The sequence below is a fragment of the Prinia subflava genome, chromosome Z (assembly GCF_021018805.1).
Source record: "Prinia subflava isolate CZ2003 ecotype Zambia chromosome Z, Cam_Psub_1.2, whole genome shotgun sequence".
Lineage (NCBI taxonomy): Eukaryota > Metazoa > Chordata > Aves > Passeriformes > Cisticolidae > Prinia > Prinia subflava.
In genome coordinates, this window is record NC_086283.1 from 9,001,531 (window position 1) to 9,024,293 (window position 22,763).

The window sequence follows — 22,763 nt, forward strand, 5'->3', positions numbered from 1 at the left end:
GTAATAAAATAAAATACGTAAAAAATATAACAGTTAATGGACAGTGCTCTTAACATAGGGAGCTACCTAAGTCAAGAAATAGCCCAGTCATGGGACATCTGCCAAGAGAGTGGATCAAGAGTCCTCATAGAAAATTGATTGTCTTGTTATTTAAAGTAATAAGCAAACTTTGTGGGTTTTTTTTTTCTTTTAAATCCACTGGCTCATTAATCCAAGAAGAATTTCTAATACTGCTCCTGTAACTCTAAGTTTATGTTCTTTCAGTGGCTACAACTTTAAAAGACAAGAAAAATCTGAAGGGGCATATAGGAGATATGCAGATATGGTGCTTAGGGACATGGTTTAGTGGCAAAACTGGAAGGTCTGATTAAAGGGTTAGATTCAATGATCTTAGAGGTCTTTTCCAACCTCAACAATTCTATGTTCTCACTAGCAAAGTTAGATCATTTTCGCAGTAACTTTCATATTGATTTTGAGAGTTACAGGGCTCACAGGGGAAATTTTCAAATGTTTTGCAGAAGATGGCTTTGGAAAATATGTCATTTTGCCTAAGCTGTTTACTCAAAATCTCTAGAATTTCATGATGCAGAACAATGCCGTGAAATTCGGCAGCATTTGTGGCTGTCTATAGCTTCTTAGGGTCCCAGGTCCCACATGCTCCTTAAACATTTGACTGAATTTGACAATGAATGTATCCAAATATTGTCCCAGAACTTTTCAGTTGTTACTCCTGGCTGCATCAAATTACTGAGACTGATAATACAATATCTTAGAAGAAAGCTCTCATTCCTCATATAGGAATCAACATAATACAAATGCAAATGAGCCATACAAGTAGAAGAGGCAATTGGACAGATGGAAATCAGGCCACAAATCACAGAAGAATCAAGGATTTCAGTCTGAAAGGACGGAAGTCATTAAAATGTTTGAAAAACAGTGCATAGGCTTTGAGAAGGGTAACAAAAGAGGCAACAGTTTGATCGGGCAGGGAACAAAAGCAAGGGCAAAACAGGGACATTAAGAGGGATGTTGTGGATTTAACAATCTCACAGATGACTTGTTGGTGGAGGATACTACAAACTGCAATCCTGACTGGAAGACAAGAACAGACTTTTTTGAGGGGGTATACCTAGGTAACGGGACCACCAGTAGGAGTGGTCAATGGAACAAATATCTGTAGTAGGTTACAGAGGATGTAGTTGCAGTTACTGGAGTGAAACTGAATATTTTTCAAAAAAATGTAGTCCTGTCTTGGAGAGAGCTCATCTCCTTTCTTGAATAAATTCCTGGGTAGAACTCAGTCATTTGAGATACTCTGAAGAAGAACAGAACAGTTAATCACAACTCTTCCATCTGGCCTCCTGGCTATTAGGAGAAAAAAAAAAAAAAAAAGAGTATGAATAGTGCCAATAAGAATTAAATGTTTTTTCCAAAGCATTACAAGGAACAGCAAAAGGCTGAAACATACTTAGAAAGCAAAAAAATCTTGTAAATGGTTCATTGGGAAACATCAATTAACACCACCCTTTGAACATACTTTGGCTGTATTTATAAAAGTATCAGCAATTAGATTTTAACAGCAATATGGACTATTACCAAAATATTAACATCTAATAAGTACTGATCACAGCAGGAATTTTCTGTTGCCGTAATTACTCAAGTAAAGATTATTAGCGCTGCTTCCTCCCAGCTAAAACATCAAAGCATCTTTTACTTAATTTCATTTGCTTCATACACTAGTAAGTGTCAGCATCTTAATTAATTTTAATTTATCCATTTCTTTGTCCAATTTTTAATTTTTAAATTGCTCTTTCTTTCTTTCCACAAATTTATGCCATATCATCCCAACTACACATGTTGTTAAATCTCAGAACAGCAATGCATGCAGCTACAGAGTGCTAAAGACAGAAAGTGTGAGAAAATATGAAAATTTCATTCTTACTCAGTCTCTCTGGGCCACCTGTCAACCACTGCAATTTTCCCCTCTTATATCAGGTCAGTTTTAGATCCAAAGATTGTTTTGGTTCTTGAAGTCTGAAAGGCACAAATATGTAGTTAACGTCATGGACTGATGATTGAATTGAAACTGTAGTTTATTTGGCCTCTGGGTGAGGGCAAAATTTTTTTTGTAAAAAACCTTTTTTTTTTCACTCTGCTGAAGGTGGTGGTGTTAGTTTACTTCAGGAACAACCATTTAAATATTTTTTGAGCTCTTCAGCAAGTGACATCTTTGGAGGAATTATTCTCTGTGTGAGATGTTTCAGTCTTGACACTTGCAAGGGTTCAGTTGCATGCTTACTTAAAAGAAAGAAAAATCCATAGTGCTGCTACAGACCAGGACAGATGCAGGGGGAAAAAAAAAGGATTATTCAATAATGGCACTCATTTTTTCCTTCTTATTCTAACACAAACTCATTTATTAAAAAAAAAAAAAAAAAAAAAAGTTGGTTCAAAATCTGTTATCAAATCTAAATACCTGAAATTGCATGTGAAAATGCAGGAAATGTCAGAAATGCTGCTAGTCTTTCTGGGGTTGTCAAGGGTGGTGAAGACTTACTCTTCTCAGTGGTCAAGTAGAATGAATCACTGTCTGCAGCTGGGATTATACAAAATAAAACAAGATATAAGCTAACTTTTTTGATTTGAAAGAAAATCAATTCTAACAAAAAATTAGTTCTCACATGTAGGCAGCATGGCAAATACAAGGTGAGCGGTGTCATTTATTTAGAATGGGAATTTATGAATTCCTCAAAATATTTTTTGTCTTCATGGTAATGATCATGCACAGTAATTCCTTGAGAACACACATAAAGCACAAGAACAAGAAGGTGTCAGAAGAAATTAGGTGCATCTTTCATGAGTTTGCATAGCTTTCTGTGCATCCACATCACTTTCTGGGACATCAGTCCTCAATTTTGCACAGAAATATGTATGTAACTGGGTATTTTATCAAATCTTATAATATATTTTCCTTCCTGCTCAATCATGTTCCAGTCCTAGGGAGCAAACACTTCAAAAGGTGTATTCTCCAGCTACCAAAATATATATTCAATACATCCAGGGCTGACCATTCTCTTTCAAGACCTCAACACATACTAAGACACTAACCTGTTGCATTTCAACTTCTTCCATCCCAACCAACACTTCTTTCTGTGATACATATTAAACTGAGCATTGAATGAAACACAGAGGTGAACACTGAGGTGTCTGATACAGATCGTTCAAACAAGTGCTCTTATCTCTGGGTCACAGGCTCATCCTGTTCCAGGTTTGCTTTTTCTTCAGTTCTTTAGTGGACACTGGCCCAGTTTCAACAGAAGAAGTGGAAGTCCAGAGCAGCATCATGATCCAGACTTTTAGAAAGCTGGAGACAGGCTTAATTCACCACAGCTCCCAGGAAGATACAGGATTTCACAGCAATTGCACACTGTGTAGATTAGGACTCTTAGCCAGCTGGCTAGTACGTGATCAGCACTAACAGCAATGACACTGACTGAAAAGCATAAATTCTGCTACTGAAATAGAAATTAGAAACATTGCTTATCATACACTAGCTCTCAGGATAATATTTTGGGTTGTAGATCCAAGTAGAAAAGGTTATTTCTCTGATGTTATAAAGTAGTTGTATAATGTCTACAGAGACACAACTCCATACACTCCCTACTTACAACTCTTAGAATTACTTTTGTGCCCTCCCTGCTCTTATTAAGAACTTTCAAGACCTATTTGTACTTTTAACCACAAATCACATTTGCACTTGATGCAAATGATATTTGCATCATGTAGCTGCTTTTGTTGACCCTTGCAATAGTGTCATGGAAATGCACAACAAATCTTTAAAATCATATTTGCAATAATTTTGGACTAGCTAGAGTAGGAACCTTCAATTCTTCTCGACTGGAGAAGTAGATGAAATAACCACCTTATTTTTACTTGTATAAAGAGCATTACAAATGCAGTACCTTTTGTTACTGAAACTATTTCTAAATCTAGTCGTTTGAATATCAAAGCATTGTATAAATTACCAGACACACTCACTTTAAAAAGCTCACCATCCATTGCCTTTGACCCTTCAAAAATGAGTAAATAAAACTGAGATGCAGAGGCAGGCATAAATTAAGAGACCAATTAAATTTTTACAGCACCCAAAAGGTAAAAAGGGATGAATTGAATACCCTCTGAATGGAAAATAAAAATGTTCCCATTAAGGGAATATATACATTCAGTATTTTTTAAGAATAAAAACCACAGCTAATCATCATAAATAGAATAACAAGATATTATAAAGTAAACTGAACAGAAAGGTCTCAGCACCAGAAAGGAGACACTTCTGGTGGGATTTTTGCAGAAAAATCTGTAGAATAAGAAAGGATTCAGTTAATCAATTATATTTAAATTTCACATAGTTTTTCCCTTTAAGAGACAAAAATGCAAGCACTGTGCAGCTATCACACAAAACCAGCTAGTGCATGTGAGCATTTATTTCATGCAGAGAATGACTTTTGTCTGCAGCAGGCATGGGAGTAGAGTGCACATCACACTCTGTTCTAGGAATTGTTACAATAGAGCCTTCATGCTCTCCCTTGAAAGGAAACCAAGACACAAGAAGAGATGGTGCTGATGTAACTCTTTTAACAGAATACTTCAGGAATAGTGGGAGGTTTGGGGGTTTGTTTGTTTGTTAGTTCAGCTTTGATACTGAGCATAGACAAAAAAAATGTCCAAGAGAAGTAACTGCAAATGGTGAAGTTTTCAATACTACACTGGACTCCCAATGTAGTCAACAAATTTGAGACCACTCTATTCTTACATACTTGCTTAATGTGGATTGCTTATACTCTTTCCCCTCTTCTTGAACATCAAGCTGCTCAGCAGGTACCCATTTACTTACCTGGCAGCTCTTACATTGCTCACCCTTTTCCATTTCCTTACCTCCAGACCAGAGCTAAGGACCTATCACCTTCCACTGACAAAAGCAGCAAAACTCATCCTGATCTTTGCCAGAATAAGGGCTGGATGCAAATTAACAGACAGTTATTCAGCTGTAGTTCATTCCAAAGGAACTGCATGAAAAATGGTAGTGAACAGAAAAGGGACCTGGTCTCATAATAACAGTGTACTCTCAGGAGCTTAGTAGGGCACTTAGGAATCAGAAGACCACTGATTGCAGCTTTTTCTTTTCACTTATCCCTCACAACCGTCTTTTATCCATCCTTATGGCTGTTCACAAGGCTGTGGTGTAGTGTGGATTGGTGGTAAGGGTTAAGCAGGATGCCTAAGGTAGCACCTCTGAATTATCTCCAGGCTGTGATTCCTTAACTCCTTAGCAGCACCGACAGCTGTCTTGTGCTGTGCTTCAAATTCCCCTGTTCCTTTTTCAACTTATTTACTGGGAACTTCTCAGCCAATCAACTCAAGGAATGAAAGCCTGTCACTTCAGCCATAACTGCAACACACTGTGTTGTTTCCTTTGGCTAACAATGACAGGGACGGAAATTATTTTAAATTCAGTTTATCTCTTAAATTATAAAAAGGTATTTTATTGCCATTTCCACTTCCATTCCAAGTTTCCAAATCCTACCTCAGCATTTGTTGTTAGTTGTATTTCTCTAAACAAGTCTTACAAAAATTTCTGCAAGTAGATGCATAAGCTGTGTTTGCACAGATCCCCACCCAACAAACACAAGTGATCATCTTTGGAGCTGAAATAAGGGCCAATTCTAGCAATGTATTTGATGACTTATAACCACAGCATGGCAGAAACAAGGTGAAGAGCTACCATCATTTCATCCCCTCAAAGAAAAAGAGCTTCATAAATCATTCTTCAACTCTGTCTTCAAACCAGGAAATTTTAATAATTTATACAGCTATGTGTGGTAGCCACAGTTGGCAGTTCAGCATGACTTCATTTGCATTAGTTACCAAATATTAAATATAATTTTTTCTGTCCAGTAGTTTAACTCATTGCTTTTCTGCACTGCCCTCTATTTCTCCTTAATTATGTATCTGTGGAGACAGAAACGCAGCTCTCATTTGATCCTGTGATAGCCTGTATTTGGTCTGTAATGTGTGGCTTCAAATGCAAGACACAAGCTCTTTTCTTTAAATACAATAGTATCTTCTGAAATTTTTTGTCTTGAACATGAAAGGGAGCAAAACCATTGCCCAGGCAGTGATTGCTAAAAGTCTAAGTTCCTGTTATCTTGATTGGACACGTATATGGACAGCTGCTATTCCAAGAAAGATATTTCTTTCCAAAAATCTTGAAAGTTTCTGTATTCCAAAAACTTGCAAGAATTCTTTAAATGTACAGTGAACTGCAAATATTTTTAGTCTGTAAGAAATCATTGTAACTTTTAAAAATTCATGCTTTAAAAAAAAGGGGTTTACTTTAATTTCCTGCCATTTTCTGTGATTAATTTAAGAAAATGTAAAGTTTGACACTACTTATTCAGTGTCAAACTTTTTATGGCCCTGAAATTTAAGGGAGTTTAGTGTTCTTCCATTATCTTTGTTTAGAGCAAACTGAAGTAAAAACTAGGCTTCACAAACAATAGAAATAGAAGTGATCAGAGATCAACGATTCAGATACTGTAGGGATCTCATAATCGGAATTTTATGCCTTTCATGTCGTGTACAGAGATGTGGAGAGAGGCCTTAGGAGAGATAAATGCATTGTACAATAAAAGTTAAAATCAAATTTCTATCACTATTGCCACCAGCCTAGGTCTGAGCTTTCCAAGCTGAGGTTTCTGTCTAGTCTCCCCATGGTGCTCTAACATGGGGCTGTTCCAGCCACATTGGTAAAAGAAAGGTGAGCAAAGGACAGACTTCAACACTCTACCTGACAAAACATGTCAGATAAATAACTTCAGACAAGCAAGGCAAATGTTCCCATGTGCACACAAAGATTCTTTGCTCAGCCCACACACCCAAATTTCCTGTTCAGTCCCACAAGTTTCACAGAAAGGCTTTGGGTGCTCACTGATATTGCTGTCTTTGAGTAAAACAGGCAGCTGAATATTCTTAATACTCCCTCATGGTAACACCATGAGGGCAAAAGACACCCCATGCTCTTGAAGCACAAGTCTAGGTCACAACCATTTTGTGTGGCTTTGACATAAGAACTAATGCTTTGACACTGGAACTAATGCTATTAAACTTTCTTGTATATGACTACTAAAAATGCTGGAACTAAGAGACATCTGACTGATGGCATATCTATACAGGAAAAATTATCTCTGCTAAGAAAATTACAGAGGAAGAAGGAAATTACATAGCACAGTGATATCTAGGAAATCTAAATAAGAAGTTGCTGCACATAACAGACTGGCCAAGTCACAGAGGCACTCTGCTAACCTTGATAGAACAAACACACCAGAACACAACACCTTAAAAAGCCTCTTTAAAGCGGTGATTTTTTTATCAAACATTAAATGTGGGGTGATAAAAATTCTGAAACATAGTGACTAAAATGGAATGGATTGGGATGAAATGAGAAGCAGTGAAATGGACCAAACCTTGCCAAATTGATCCTCATTGAAGTCACAAGATGTCATTTTCTTTCATGAAATGAAGGCTTTCCTTTCATGAAAGGAAATGAAACCTTGAAATCAGAGAAGAAAATCTAACAAGCACTCTGGAAAGGAGACATGATGAAATAAAATGCAATTTTAAAAAAAAGAAAATTGTGAAAAGGAGTGACTACAACCAAATGGATTGCCATGAAAGGAGCTTCAATGAAAAGAACCAACACTTGCCAAATTATACTTATTGAAATCTTGAAATCAGGGGACAAAGTCAAACGAAAAAACAGGAGAAGAAATTGATGAAAGGAAATGCTGGGGGAAAAAAATATGCACTGAAATGGAAACAGTAAAAGGGAAAGGGGTGACATGAAGTGCAGGGAAATGGACCCTTGCTGAATTGATCCTCATTTAAATGGCAAGATTTTACTCCCTTTCATGAAAGGAAATAAAATCTTGAAATCAGGGAACAAAGTCAAATGAAAAGACAGAAGAAGAAATTGATGAAAGGAAATTGTTTTTAAAAACCCCCATACAAGTAACATCCAACTGGGCTTACTCTATCAGTAGCTACTCCAGGCAGTCTGAGTAAAATGGATGATTTAAGAACTTAGTATTTTCTCTTTGTTAAAGTCAGTTTCCTTAAATATTTCTTCAGTGATCCATTTTCTCTCACTCACTTCCAGCATGTATTAAAATTTCTTTAGTCATGATGCTTAGAATGGTTCTGTGTTACAGTCTGTTCTGTACTATTACAACAGCTGGCAGAAGAGATGAGCAACAAAGCTCTGTTAGAGTAAGTTTCCATAGCAGTATTTCTCACAACAGGAACAGATGAGAAATGGGATGATGCAGGCTCCATATGCTTCCCTTTAAGCAGAACTGGAAATGGAGATAGGTAAGAAATTGTAACCAAAAGTCCCAAATTGCAGGGATTTCTATTCAGCCTCTATCAAGAAGCAACGGCTGTCAAAACGATTATTTCAGTACTCTGAAGCAACAATGTGAACTGGCTGATGAATTTACCTTTGAGCAGACATTGTGACTCCCAAGCTATTCGTCTGTATTAGAAAGTCTGGCCTTTCAGCCATTTTTCCAAGACAACAAGATTATTTGTACCATTTTAACAATTAATACTTACGGAAACTGCTATTACTCATAAAGAAAAAATTCACAGGGTTTCTATTATAGTCTCTCTATATAATGAAAATATTGGGAAAAAGAATTGGTTTTCCTCCCTAAATGACATGGAAAAGTCGTTAGCCTGAAGAAAATGAATCCTACGAAACCCAGTGTGAGATGGGTTGGGTCCATGCCTGAGACAAGTCATTGCTTTTGTTAATACAATGATTCATGTGTAATAATAACAGTGAGCACTTGCACACTGTTTATATCCATATTTTCCAAAAAGCTTTGTAAACATTAGTCACTTATGTTACAGAACAAGCATCCAAAGGAAGTAATTATTAGATAAATGCCTGAAGAACACAACCTAGAGGTATTTTCTTTAACCTTTTCTCATGCTTTGACTTTCAGATACTTCTAACATAAATCTCTGCTGGAAAATCATTCAGATAATTACTGTGAATTACTGTTTACAAGTTTATTTTTTTACTTCAGCTGCAGAAGTGAGCCATTTAAAAGACAGTCTGTCTTACTCCTTTCCAAAAAATCTTCCTATGAACTAGTCGTTGCATTTAAACACCGTGAAAGGACAAGTAATGTGTGGCTTTTTGAAAGGTGGCTGTTCTTCATTCAGAATGCTGTTGCTGTCCTAGATGGCCTGTACACCATGGTAAACTTCATTAAAAACAAAACAGCTTGTTTCTGCTCTGTATTTCTCACAGCTTTCAGGCAGCTATTTTGAAAATAATTGTATTTAGAGAAAATTAATATTGCCAGCTTTTACAAAAGAGAATAAGTACCTTGACTAACATTTAATAAAAGTCTGACTTATATGAATAAGAGCTTGGTGGTGGAAGGTCCTTCTTTGAAATTAATTCTGCTATTTTTGCAGAGATTTGCTTTACTGGACAACAGCTATACAGTGAGCTCTGTCCTTCGTGCTTCTATATATCCGTCAGCTTCCTCCTAAAGCCTAGAACCTTTACATTTCCTTCTCTCTAATTAACACCATTCTTACAGGTGTCTGGGAAGAGCTGGAAGTGCCGCCTGCAGCAAGGGTGTGCCACACACAAGTCACTGTAAGAGCAACAGTGAGCCCTCCTAGACTGCATGACTTACTCATGGATGTCCATATCAGAGGCTTTGAAAGGAAGGCCTAGGGTGTGTTTTCCCAAGGTGTAAAAACAGACTAAAAAACCCAGAATATTTCATCACTAAAAATGCAATACTCAGTCTTCTAAGACCCTGTACCTCAACTTAGATGCTTTTGAGATTATCTGAATCACTGCTAATGATTTTGTTAATTCCAGGCAAGGGCTCCAGAGCAGTTCCTTACACATGTTTGTTAGCTTCCACTGGACTAGCTGGGCTGATAAAGGGCTCACTTCAGTTGCTCTAAATCAAAATTCAGACCCAAATGCCTGAAATGAATGCCATTACTGAACTGCAAATACTGCCACTCTTTTGAAAATATCACTAGCTCTTCTTAGTGTTTGAAAATACATCATTTCCTCTCTTCAGTGTTTTCCATTGACTCCCCCAACATCTCTTGCAAAATGTCAGCATTCTTCTTCAATGACAGTGTATATTTTTTACAGTGTTTGATGTCTTATTGCTGTATTACTTAATTGATTGTTTTCTTAAAAAGAAACTGTATTGACCTTTAAGAATTAGGTATGACAGACATAAATGTAAACAGCCTCCTGCCCTTCTGAAGCAAATGCTATTTTTTGCCCTTGTCATTTAGGCTGCCTTCAGTTTTCTTTTGTCAGTATAATTCTTAGATTCTTATCCAAAGAGAATAACAGTTACGCTGTCAGGCTGGCACAGACTTTATTTCGCAGATACAAGGCAAATTAAAAGATTAAATTAATCAACCAGCTTGATTATCATAGAATCATAAAATTAGAAAATATCTCTAATACCAAGTCCAGTTGTTAACCTAGCACCACTAAGTTACCAGTAAGCCATGTCCCTAAGTGCCACATCTACCTGTCTTGCAAATACTTACAGAGTTAGCAGTTAGGGATTCCACCATTTCCCTGGGCAACCCGTACCAATGCTTGAAGAAATTTTTCTTAATATCAAACCTAAACCTCCGCTTCTTCAAGTTGAGACCATGTCCTCTTGTCAGGTTGCTTGTTACTTGGGAGAAGATAATGACCCCCACCCATCTACAACCTCTTTCAGGCAGCTGTAGAGTGACACAACTCATTCTCTCTAGGCTAAACACACCTCCAGCTCCCTCAGCCAGTCCTCCCAGGACTTGTGCTCCAGACCCTTCCCCAGCTCCATTGCCTTTCTCTGGACATGCTTCAGCCCCTCAGTGCCCTTGTAGTCAGGACATATATACACATACATATATATATATGTGTGTGTATATATATATATATATATATGTATGCATGGTAGCACATTTACATGGGATTTGGAGCTAGGGGTGGTAACAATTTATAATGACAAAATACATCTCAAATGTACCTAGGAGTCTATGATTCCACCACAGACAAAAGCCACAGAGTATATATAGCAGAAAAGATGATGTCAGTTTTCTGTGCTGGGAGATGATTTCCTGGATTAGATGATTAATTGCATTAGGAAAGCATCTTGCAAAAAGACAAAGCCTGTGGGACAAAGAGCCATTCTGACAGGAAAGAGCTCTGCACAAAGGTGACAACATACATTGATTAGCATATCAATATGAATTTGTCAGTCATATAAACCTGCAGTGCCAGGTTGCGCTTTGCTTTACAAAAAGAACAGTTTGCTCTTTTCAAACAAGAGGTGACAGCAGTGAATAACACAGTTGATGCTCCAGATTGATGGCAGTTGTGGTGCAGGAGTTGCAACTGGATAAAGAAAATCCCTTTTTTATGTCCATATTATCAAAATACTATTTCCTGACATTATGACTTTGGGCTGCTGGTAAAGAGATGCCACAAGCTGGATGGTATGCAAAAAAACCAGCCTCCGGTGTACAGCCATGAAAAATTCCAATCTGTACTCTGGTCCTGAATCAAGACAAAAATATCAACACAGAGCTGGAGATTTTTTTCCCACATGGAAATTCTCAAAAGTTTAGATTAAAAAAAAATCAAAACCAAACAATAAAAACCCCACCCTAATGCAAAATGCTTTGCAGTATTTCATAAAAGAAAAAAATTTCAGAGTCTGCAAATCGAATGCTTTCATTTGAAGTCTGGAGACATGAGAAGCATCTGGACTTTGTGTTAATGGAGGATGAATAAAATTCTGCTGCTGAAAGACAGGGGTCTAAACAAGGCTGCTCTGTGGTGACAGATAAAACTGCATCCATCGCTAGGGGTGCCTGTCGAAATCCATCATTATACAAGCCTTAATATAACCACAGAAAAAAGCAGTGTTTCAGTCTTTCCTCCTCTCCCTCATCCCCCAAACAATTTGGTTCAATTTCCTATTATCTTCAATGCTTTCCTTCCAGTCACCTATTCCAATCTGCTATTCAGTGATTTTTCTATAACTCTTTAGTCCTTCCTTTGGATTCTTTTTCTCCAGTTTTCTCTCTTTTTGTAGTGAATGTAAATTGGTTGTAGTGGCTGTCATTGTCTGTTTCCACAGGCTCAGACCCCAATTGCCCCTTACTTTTCCTTTCTGGGCATCCCACACACTAACTCAGTAAGGAATAAGAACATGAAGGAAAAACACTGCTTTGCAGCAGGGAACATTAATTCATCTTTCTAAGACAGCAATATTTCATTAGGGCAATGCTGGAATTTGTATGCCAGCCCAAGATTTCTCTATCTTTATCATCCATAAAAGAAAATGCGTGTTCTACAGCCCCTTTCTACACCAGATAAATCTGGAAATGAATCCATTAGATAACACTCTGAATACATGAAGCCCGACAAAAGAAATTAGTTTCTTCAGCCTACAAATGCTACCTCTGCACATAATTCCTACCACTACAAATTCTATTTGATAAAATTAGATTATTTGAACAATTTAGGGAGACAACAAACATTTTATCAACACCCACCATCTGGTTTTAAAGGAGCAGAAGATTTATAAAATAGTTCCAATCCCCAGTGCTTGCTACATGAGAACAAATTATTTTCCAACAATAGCCTGAAGGGAATGTAAGAGATTTAATCGAATTTTTTTTTTCTGTCTGCCTTAGGAAAGGTAAGGAAGACTTATATTTTAATTTTTACAATTCCAGTTCCCTGACCTGCTTTCACAGTCTTTTCATCAGCTACTCTGTTATAACAGCCAGTGCATCAGGCAAGTGTAGCTGCATCTGTCTTCTACAGTGAGGCTCAGTTTGTAAGTTTGTAATTCCATAGAACTCATTTTCATTTGTCACTTTTTGGAGTCAAACATCTTGTTCAACCATAAGACACAAAAATTATCTTCAAAACATCCTTTGTCTGTATTTGTTCACATGAAAAGGGGTGTGCACATGTGTGAAAAATTCAGGCTGTGAACATCTTCCTTTGCTGTTTACCTAGACAGGGAAAGCTGTTCATCTTTGAAAGAAATCCAGTAAAGCTAGAAAGCATTTTTAGCAAGATATTGCTAGCTGCTGCCAACCCTAAATGAACGGTATTTTTTAAAGAGAAAAGTGTTGTTGCCATATTAATATGGTTCGAGAAATCGCCAGAGGATCAAATACTATCACTGTTAACACAATGACACATCACAGGTGTAGACACACTGTCAATCCACCTGCCTTGAATCTGGGATCAGGAAAGCAGTAGCAAGGCTATCTGCTAGTTTTTTTATCATTTCCACATAAAAGCTGTTTTTTAGTTCCAAAACCAGCAACGAGAATCAGGAGTGGCTTGTTACTCGAGAATTAATAAAAATAATCTTAAAAGAACAGGACAATAGAAATGATCATAAAGAACAAGATAAAAATCTAAGCACCTTCTATGATGTTAAAAATTTATTAGTCATCAAATCTAAATGCTAATTCTTGGAGCCAAATTAATAAGACACATTCTTTATAAATTATATTTAGTTACTACATTTTGCTTTCATGCCTTTCCCTCCCTCTTTGCTACTGCTTGTTCAAAACTCATCTAGTGATATATGTCATATCCACAAAAAATAAATTAGCCTAAGTAATTTCACCTCAGAAAATTAATTGCCTTCTTTTCTGTTGCCTTACAATACCTCTGGAACTTGCTGAATTATTGAGAAAGGTTAGGTCACTTGAACTCTTGTTCTCACTTAAATAATTGCTTTCAATATGAATATAGAAAATCGAATTAATAGGAACTTCTTTGTAAATATATGTCATAGCAGAAATAAAATAGTGCAATGGTTTACAGAAAAGGTGCAAGAGACTGAATGACTTCTTGAAGCCACAAATTGAATTTCACTGATATGGCAGTAGTTGCTTTTCCTTTCATTCCAATTCCAAAGGAAGAAGAAAGGTCACATGACAGAGAAACAGAATCTTAATATTAGTGAGAAGAAAAAAAAAATGCTTTGCAACAGATAACCTTTCACTAAAAAATACTAGTTCTTAAGACACGATAATTTCAGTAATAGGGCCTCAAAAAGTTTACATAGGTGATTCATAGGGGATTTTGGACTAATGAATGAATTATTTCACTGAACACCAACTAAGTAGCAGAACTTTTGGCTTAAGAAACTGTATAGATTAGAAATAGAAGGTCTGTGATTAAATGTCATAAGAACACCATAATCCTTGTGCATCAGTTTTGACCGTCATTTCTTTTCCACTGACAGTCACACAGGCAAATGCACAAGACATGACAAAACATTCTCACCATTTAGGCCTCAACAGTGGTTTAGGACGTGGAAAAGCCAAGATCAGCTCTCCTTTCCACTTTTATCTCAGACGAAAAAAGTGGATTCTAAAAAAGGCAGGGCACAAATCAGATTACAACATGTAGAACAGGACACAAGTGGTTTTGCACATTTGAGAGAACAGCTGAGAATATTTTCATTTTATCCTTTATTTCCCATGCAAAATATATATATTTCAAGACAAAAGTTTGGTATGTTGTCAAAGGCTCCCTCCTATATTTATTACACATTGGCAGATACAGCTTTTCTAAATTATCATGAGCCGACCACAAAAGCAATTGCAAAATCCACTTTACACTGATCCTGCTCTAGTACATAGAATGTCAAATAATTTTTGGTCAAAAGTCATAAGAACATAGTAACATCACATGTAAATTTGTACTTTTTTCCTTTTTTTATTGTACAACAAAGAGCAGACAACTATTTCTATGCTGACAGAATACAATTTCATACAAACATTTCAATTAGTCTTCTAAAGTAGATGAGATGATATTTTTTAGAAATACTGTCTAGATAGTGTTTTAAATCTGTGAATTACGTGTAGTGCTTTATATGAAGACCAAGCCATAAAAAATTTATTTTAGTTAAGGAAAAAAAAAATAGAGAATATTCTCTTAATTCCACAATGATAAGATAATATGTCCTGTTATTAAAAAGCCAAGTCAAAAAGCCTATCTGTTTTACTTTTCAGGTAACAGTGAAACACAGATGCGTCACTGATGCTCTATAAATAACATGGGTAGAGCTATTGGAAAATCTTATTTTCTGATTTTCCTCAGCACTGAATTACTGCAGTTCCATTCATGCCTTGCTCGAGACCTCAAAACATGCATTTTATTATGTAAGAGTATGTATGTAAATTTATTATATGCAATATATGTGTACAACTGAGCTTCAAGAGTCAGAAAAGTCACCAATAAAATCCCTCTTAATTTGGATGTTTGTAAGGAAACAAGTTGCTGGAAAGAGCCCCATAGGAGAAAGAGGAAATGGTTTTGCCAGTAGGTGTCTTTTTGATTGACTTCACTGGACTTGCAATTTCAGGTGGCTACAGCAGCTACCCATTAATTTCAAGGCTGTAGGTTCTGAATCTTCAAGATCCAATTGAACGCATTATGACTTATGTATAATTCTGTGGTTAAATGTAACTTTTAAAGAGGTTATTAAAGCAATGGGCAAATGTATTCAGTGCACACAGAGAAGTCAGTTGCTAATTCAGCTCACCTATAACACTAGACAGGCACTTGAGAGGTTGGAGAAAGATGAAAAGGAAGAGGTGCCTGGATTTACAATTGCAAATAAATTGTCTCCCACAAGAGAAAATAGAGAACTTACAGCACCTAGGAAAAAAAGTATCAGTGAAAGTTCCCCACTAATTTGTGTCAAGGACTGTCACAAAGAATGCAGGAGAAAACAATAACAGCAAGAAAGATGACTAATCACAATAACCCAAGAAAATGTTTATTATACCATGGTCCATTTCACTTTGCCTTTATCTCCTCTGCAGGTATACTGCTGTCAGGTAGAAGAAGCCCTTGAATCAATCACTTCATTTCTTCCACAAAAATTGCTAGTATCACACTTTGTATAATGTATTTTCCTCTCAAAGTCCTAGCTGACCAGGAAAGCAAATGAATAAGAATTACTTTTCACAGAATGACTGTGCCCTACAAATTACATTTTGGCACAGGCACCTCACCATGCCAGCAATTTAGCACCTTCAGTCATGTCCTATGTGTAGCAGCTAAAGAACAGAGCCATAAGATATGCTGATGACAATGGAAAACACATAAAATCTAGACCTTCAGGAGGATCAGAAGATCAAACTCTCGACGGCTGAAGAAATCCTTCACTGAAAAAGAAAAACATTTTCTTATACAACATAATTTGCGAGTATTATCCGAAATTCAAAACAGTCATAATTTCTATTTACTGCTTGTTTCTCACAACTCATCTCTAGATACATTGCATTTTAGTTTATTTTAAAACTAGTTCCAGTGAAGTTGCATCTCAGCATCATATTCCAGAAGAAAACTTGTCTCTAATCAGTTCTTTGGCTCTGATTTTCCTCACCCTTTTGTCCCCTCTAGCCCTGATGAAGAGCCACACACTATATTTCTGGTTTTGGTCTTTCCCCTTTTCTGCAACATTACTTGCATGATTTTGAAGGCTGCTAAATATCCTACTGTGTAATTAGCAGTTGGTGACAGGAATAAGACTTTTGCACTGATAGACAATTATCAGAAAACAAGTTCAAACGGAGTTTTCCAGCTGTGTTTTAAGCTCCACAAATAAAAGCTAATTGTTCAGAATCTAGGTGTTTTGGCACTGTCATGACAGCAGCACAGTGTAAACATACAGCCATGACAAATAGGACAGTGCTGAGCATCTTTACACTGCATAAATTCTGCTGCCCTAGCTAAACCTTTTCATGACTGACTGATGAATGGGAGCTATCAAAGCTGAAGAATAGAAAGAGCTCTGGCTGAAGGATCATTTCCAGCTGGGCACTGGAGGAAGAAGGCAGGGAAAGAGGTTATTAGGCTAAGGCTAGAGGATCGGCCTTATGAAAGATCTCTATGATGCAGTTATTGCTTATACTAAATAGAGATACTATCTATGCAGGCTGCTATTTTATCACAAATCCCGCTTGTCCAATAATGATGATATTGTCTCTCATTCCCATAGCACACAGAAAAATTTATTGGAAGAACAATTTCCAACAAAAACCTCAAGTGCACCAGAACATCTGTAGAAAATTAAATCATAATCTCATAAATAGCTAAGAAAAAAATAACTTCTAAATTTACCTTCTAGTCAAGATGCTAAGTCAGGAGCTTAGCTTCTGCTCTGGCTAAGTAGGAGCCAGCTAAGATGGAACTGTGAAAAAATAGCTTCAAACTATATAACACAAAGGAAGAAGTAGAGACAGTCACAGTTACTTTTCTGTTCACACTTCGAATATTTCTTTTAGATTTCCCAGTGTTTCTGTAAAGCTGAGAATGGGGAGCTGCTAACAGTGACAAGTTTAACTACAGTTTAAAAGTACAACATGATTTTACACAAGCACAAAGTAGCAGTCAGTGGAAAAACAAAGGAGCAAATGAGCATCAGGAAATAGCAGATGACCAGAAGTCACTCTACAATTGGGTAGCCTTACAGAGTGGAAAATTAAACATTCCCACTGCAAATATGCATAAGCTGGAATGGCCAAAGGTTAACATAAGAAATCACAGACCTGTAACAGTTCTGGAAGAGAACACCATCAGAGTTACCCTCTATTGTCTATAAAAGACTGAGACAGATCTTTGTCTTTTGTACTCCTTTGCATGAGGTACATCCTAGTCAGGCAGATTATGCTGCTCAGAAGTTATTAATACAAATGTTTTCACCAAAATTTCGGTGGAACTTTTTTGAGAAACTCAATGCTGATGGCCTTCAGCTGATTAAACTTCAATCAGTACATGTGTGGTCAATACAAATTTTGATGGAGAAACACAGCTAACATCACTATATATGTGAATTTCCTCTATAGATAAGATCCAATTAGTGACTGGCTACCTAATATCTTTTCTTATTTAGTTAAGTTAAATGCTAGCAAGGCAGATCACCCCATATTTTTTGCTGTAGCCCGTCTTTGGATGTAGGAGAATTTGGTTTTGTTCCAGCCGATTGTACCAAACTACTTCTCTGTGGTTTCAGTAAGAATGAAAGCAAGAACACAGAGAATTTATTCTAGCAAATTTTTACAGTCATCTCCAAAAGGAGTCATAAATATTCTCCACAGGAGACTCATCCAGCTGGCCAACACGTGTCCTGTGCTGTTCAGTTTCCCACTTCTCAAAACAAAACAACTCCAGATACTCAGCCACCTCTTCTGCCAGTTTCAGATACATGCTGTAGGCTGATACCATCCACCTTATTGAGCAAATGACTAATAAAAAATCTAAGTTGTCCTTTTTTGCTAATAGTACGCCACAGTTTTTCTTCTCATGTAGGGGGGAGAGGGGCTGGGGAAGACCATAATGTATAAAAATTTCCCTAGAGGGATGGCTTATTTCCTCAGGGCACCTCTGAGTAAGACAGTAAGTAAGACACAATCAATGGCAGCTTGATTTCTATTCTGCAAAGCTGACACTCCTATGTTGGTGGCCTGGCTGACATTTCACAAACACAGACTACAAAAAACTTCCTGTTTTGTGTTTAAAGTAAGTCTGAAGGACTCAGTTCACCTACACTTCTGCAAGAATAAGTAGATGTTGCCTTGTACTATCTTCTCATATTGTGACTACAAATGAGACTAGAATTGAGAACAAATTCCCCTGGGGGCACGTAGATGATTAGAGAAAGACACATGGGAGTGGTCTCTCCTGAACACCTGGCGTGCAATGGCAAACGATTTTTCATGACAAAGCTAAAACAAGCTTCATTCTAGAACAAGAACTTAGACTTTTGCTTTCAAACTCAAAATCCAGCCCCTAGTTTGCAGTACTACTGGATATTGCACATTTTTCAGGGAAATCTGAGACAGAATTTACACATGTAACCAGAATGCTATTCTATGAACTATTGCAAGTGGTTCAAACACAGATACTTTATACATATATATATATATATGTATATATATATATATATGTATAAAACTTCCCCCTATACAGGGGAAGTTACTACAGTGCTCTACAGGACTCTGCTCCTGTTTGTTTGCACTCTACTGCACACTTGTCAGTAGTGTGTGCTAGAAATAAGATACCTGTGTCTCTGCTGAAATGAAGGAAAAAGAATAATAGACCTGAGGCTGGGAGAGCTGGATGGAAGCAAGTAGGTGGGACACTTGCGCAACTGGTGTGGAAATGTAAAAAACACATCAACTTAGTAAAAGGATAAAATCTGGAGTTCCTAGTTTGGGAACAAAGGTGGAAAGGTATAGGGGACAGGGCTGGGTTTGTATTCTCTGGCTTACGGGCATATAAAAATCTTGAGGGAACTACTGCAATCAAAAGTTGAGTATCCACCTCTTCACTATAACTAGTCAGTCCATTGTTCCTTGCTCTTTGGTACCACCATTTGGATTTTTTTTATCTCTCAAACCCACAGAGGTTGTCTACCATGCCCTTCTTCAGGCTCGTGTCTCAGGAAGAGGAAGAAAGAGGAGGCAGGTAGAAGACTTAGAATTCAAAATGGAACAGTGGGATTATCTCCAGTGACTTTCCTGTTACAAGTATCTGCAGTGCATGAGTGGGTTCTAGACATGCTATAACACCAGGTGATTTACAGCAAAGCTTCTGTTGTTTTGAGCAAAGCTTCTAAGCCTGATGTGGGCAGCTGCTCAAGCTAGGGTAAGTTGGTAAAAGGTCATATAGAAACAGCCACAATTACGGTCATTCGAATTAAAACTGCAGTGAAGACCTGACAACTAAAGTGCAGGCACTGCTTCCATTGGGTAAATACATCAGGGAAGAAGAGTACACAGGAATATTTGATTTTTGTTTGAAGCTTTTGTTTAAAAAGTACTGACTGTGTCATTGCTGATAGGGACATTGAATAGCTCCCACTGCTGTGATACAATTGAAACCTCTGCTGATGACAAGTACTAGCTCTAAATTGTTGAAACATGAAAGATTGGCACTAAAATACATTTTACCCCTTAAGACTACAGCCTATTGAATAACAAAGGTTTGTTAGTTGAAGTCCCTTGCAATCAATCCTTGCATAAAACATGCATTCCTAATGCCAGCTGTTGTTAACATATTAACAAGAAAACTGATTTTGGATGTGAAGACTTCGAGTGTTAAATTTCCTCATTTACCCTTTTGTACCATTATAGAAATCACTGCATATTAAAATATTGGTTGCTCAGAATAATAATACTACTACCCGTGAAATAAATGCAAATCAGGAAGAAGAACTAAAATACTTTTTTCAAAGACACAAAGAAAACAAACCCCTAATATTTTGTCCATAACTAGGGACATGAATGTTTAGGGCTGCATACTGTTTCAGTAAAAATCAGTAACTGCTGAATGTGCAAATGGCTTTATAAATGTTTCTTGATATCAATTACATATTACAGAATGAAAAGTGAAATTAGAGAGCAGCAGAATGTATTTGTTTGTCTGAAAGAGTCACTATTCTAATGCTGTAGGTAACAGAATGGTTTAAAGGAAAGTGTCTACTAAATGAGAAGAGAGAAGCAGAAAAAGCAACTCAGAATTGATCCAGAATAAATTCATCTGGAATGAGCTTCAATAAAAAAGGCAGCCTCAGTCCTGGGAATTTCAACTAAGCCAGCTGATTAGCCCTGCAAACACAGGGCAAAAAGACAATTTAAAAAAGGAAGCACAACAATGAAACTTAAAGACAACACAAAACAAATCTCTCAACATAAATGAGATGAGAATTCATCTTTCCTGTGATGCTTTCCACAGCTCCTGAAAGTGCCTGCTGCTGGCAACGAATGAAAAACAAGGGGAGGGAGAGCAGAGGAAAAGAGGTGTTAGCTTACCAGCCGATGGAGCTTATCGCTCCACTCCCTTTGTGACGCTGGGAACTCACAAGCCTATAAAATGTGCCTTGGCTCTCAGTCCCCTTCTCCTTGAGCAAAATCAAAAGCAAGAGGCTGTACAGAGGAGAAATAGGATGCTGTTCTGCTCCGAGGTACCTCTCCTGACATGTCTGTTAGAGCATTTCTAACAGTTTGAACAGCATAGCCAAAGATTTTTTTTCTAACAGAGTTCCCCTTCCCAGTACCTGCTGTGCTGCCTTACCTCCCCTTTTATTCCTATCTGTTGCTGGGGATTTTGGAGGGTTGGGAGAGGGAGGTGGGAGAAGTACATCATTCCTGGAAGAGAGGAGAGAAACACCCAAGATGACTTCGGTCCCCACAGCCAAGTGGAACATAAGCATGAGCAGCAGGTGGAATATGAGCCTTGCTGAAGCAGGCGATCCCTGGGGACAAGCTCTGGAAGCACCAGCTGCAAATGCTTCTGCCCCTGTAGCCTCCTCAGCAGGCAACTTCTCCAATCAGTTCGTACAACCTTCCTGGCGCATTGCCCTGTGGTCTCTGGCTTATGGTGGTGTGGTGGCAGTGGCTGTTTTTGGAAATCTTATTGTCATCTGGATTATCCTGGCTCACAAGCGCATGAGGACAGTGACAAATTACTTCCTGGTGAATCTGGCCTTCTCTGATGCCTCCATGGCTGCTTTCAATACTCTCATCAATTTCATCTATGCGCTGCACAGTGAGTGGTACTTTGGAGAGGCTTACTGCCGCTTCCACAACTTCTTCCCAATCACAGCTGTCTTCGCCAGCATCTACTCCATGACAGCGATCGCTGTGGACAGGTGAGAAAAGAGAAAAGTTTAGGGGTGAGAGATTCAGATCAGATTCTCTGCCAAAATAGAAATACAAAGACAACATTCATAGTGATGAAAGGCAAAAACCTCAGTAATTCATTCATTGTGCTCCTCTGCAGTTCTTTAGGATCTCTCCCTAACACACTTTTTCTCCTAGTCTTTGGTCTTTCTCCTTCAGTTTTCCATTGTTTTTATTCTTCTGCTTTCTTTTATAACAAACATTTCCTCTCTCTATTTGACTTCAGCTGCTATCTGTGCTCCATCTTTCAATAGTTATTCTGTACCAGCAACTCAGGCTTTTGCCTCCCACTGTGAAAACAGGCTCTCTCTCAGCCAGTCCTCTAATACATATTCATAAGAAGTTGTAGAGAGTGTATGTAAAGGGAGTGAATTTCAAATTTCCCTCTTCTCTGTATTTCTGCAGATGGCAGAGGCATTTGCCTCCTCTTCAGAAATCACTTCAGACCCTGTTTTTAATAGCTTTTCTCACAGTCAGCTCTGAGATGCTTTGTTCCTGCTGATTTTAACTAATGAGACTACTCATATTGCCATCTGTGCATATCTGGAGGTCTAGTAAGAACATAGTTTCAAAGTGCTCAGATTATTTCTGATTTCTTGAAGCAAAATAAAGCTTTGTGACTGTCAACGAAAAAAAGGTCAGGGAACAACTTTACTTTTGTACTCCTGACAATAATGGAATAGGACAGATGTAGCATCCGTACAGCAAAGAGGAGATGTAGGTGCTGGGTTTCCTACACAGATGCATTGACGGACTCTGTTTCTCAGAGAGCGCTGTGAGTATCCCCTGGAAAATGTTTCTTTCTTTATTATTGTTTTCACGTTTGCTGTGCTGGAGAGATAACTTACAGATTTTTTTTTAGAAATAAAGACTGATTCGTATTTCAGATCTTTTATGCCTTTTATCAATGCACTCTCTAAATT

General features: G+C 37.6%; 1 protein-coding gene and 2 long non-coding RNA genes across 5 annotated transcripts in view; 1 reads left to right on the top strand and 2 right to left on the bottom strand.

Annotated features, from left to right (window-relative positions):
- Positions 1-237: 237 nt before the first annotated feature.
- LOC134564457 (uncharacterized) lies at positions 238-21,636 on the bottom strand. 2 transcript variants are annotated; one of them, XR_010083568.1, is made up of 5 exons: positions 21,503-21,636; positions 21,233-21,306; positions 2,477-2,596; positions 1,943-2,034; positions 238-1,365 (listed from the first exon to the last, which is right to left on the bottom strand). It is a non-coding gene; the product is annotated as an uncharacterized LOC134564457 (long non-coding RNA). The 2 variants fall into 2 exon arrangements; XR_010083567.1 differs by lacking the exon at positions 21,503-21,636 and having other exon boundaries at positions 21,233-21,363.
- The window catches only part of TACR3 (tachykinin receptor 3), a 35,209-nt gene continuing 33,779 nt past the window's right edge, over positions 21,334-22,763 (top strand). The window contains exon 1 of the mRNA XM_063423318.1: positions 21,334-21,809. Within this exon, the coding sequence (XP_063279388.1) occupies positions 21,334-21,809 (476 nt within the window). The remainder of the gene's footprint in view (positions 21,810-22,763) is intronic.
- LOC134564458 (uncharacterized) overlaps positions 21,668-22,763 on the bottom strand; it is a 78,176-nt gene continuing 77,080 nt past the window's right edge. For both annotated transcript variants that reach the window (XR_010083570.1, XR_010083569.1), the window contains exon 3: positions 21,668-21,799. This is a non-coding gene — a long non-coding RNA (uncharacterized LOC134564458). The remainder of the gene's footprint in view (positions 21,800-22,763) is intronic.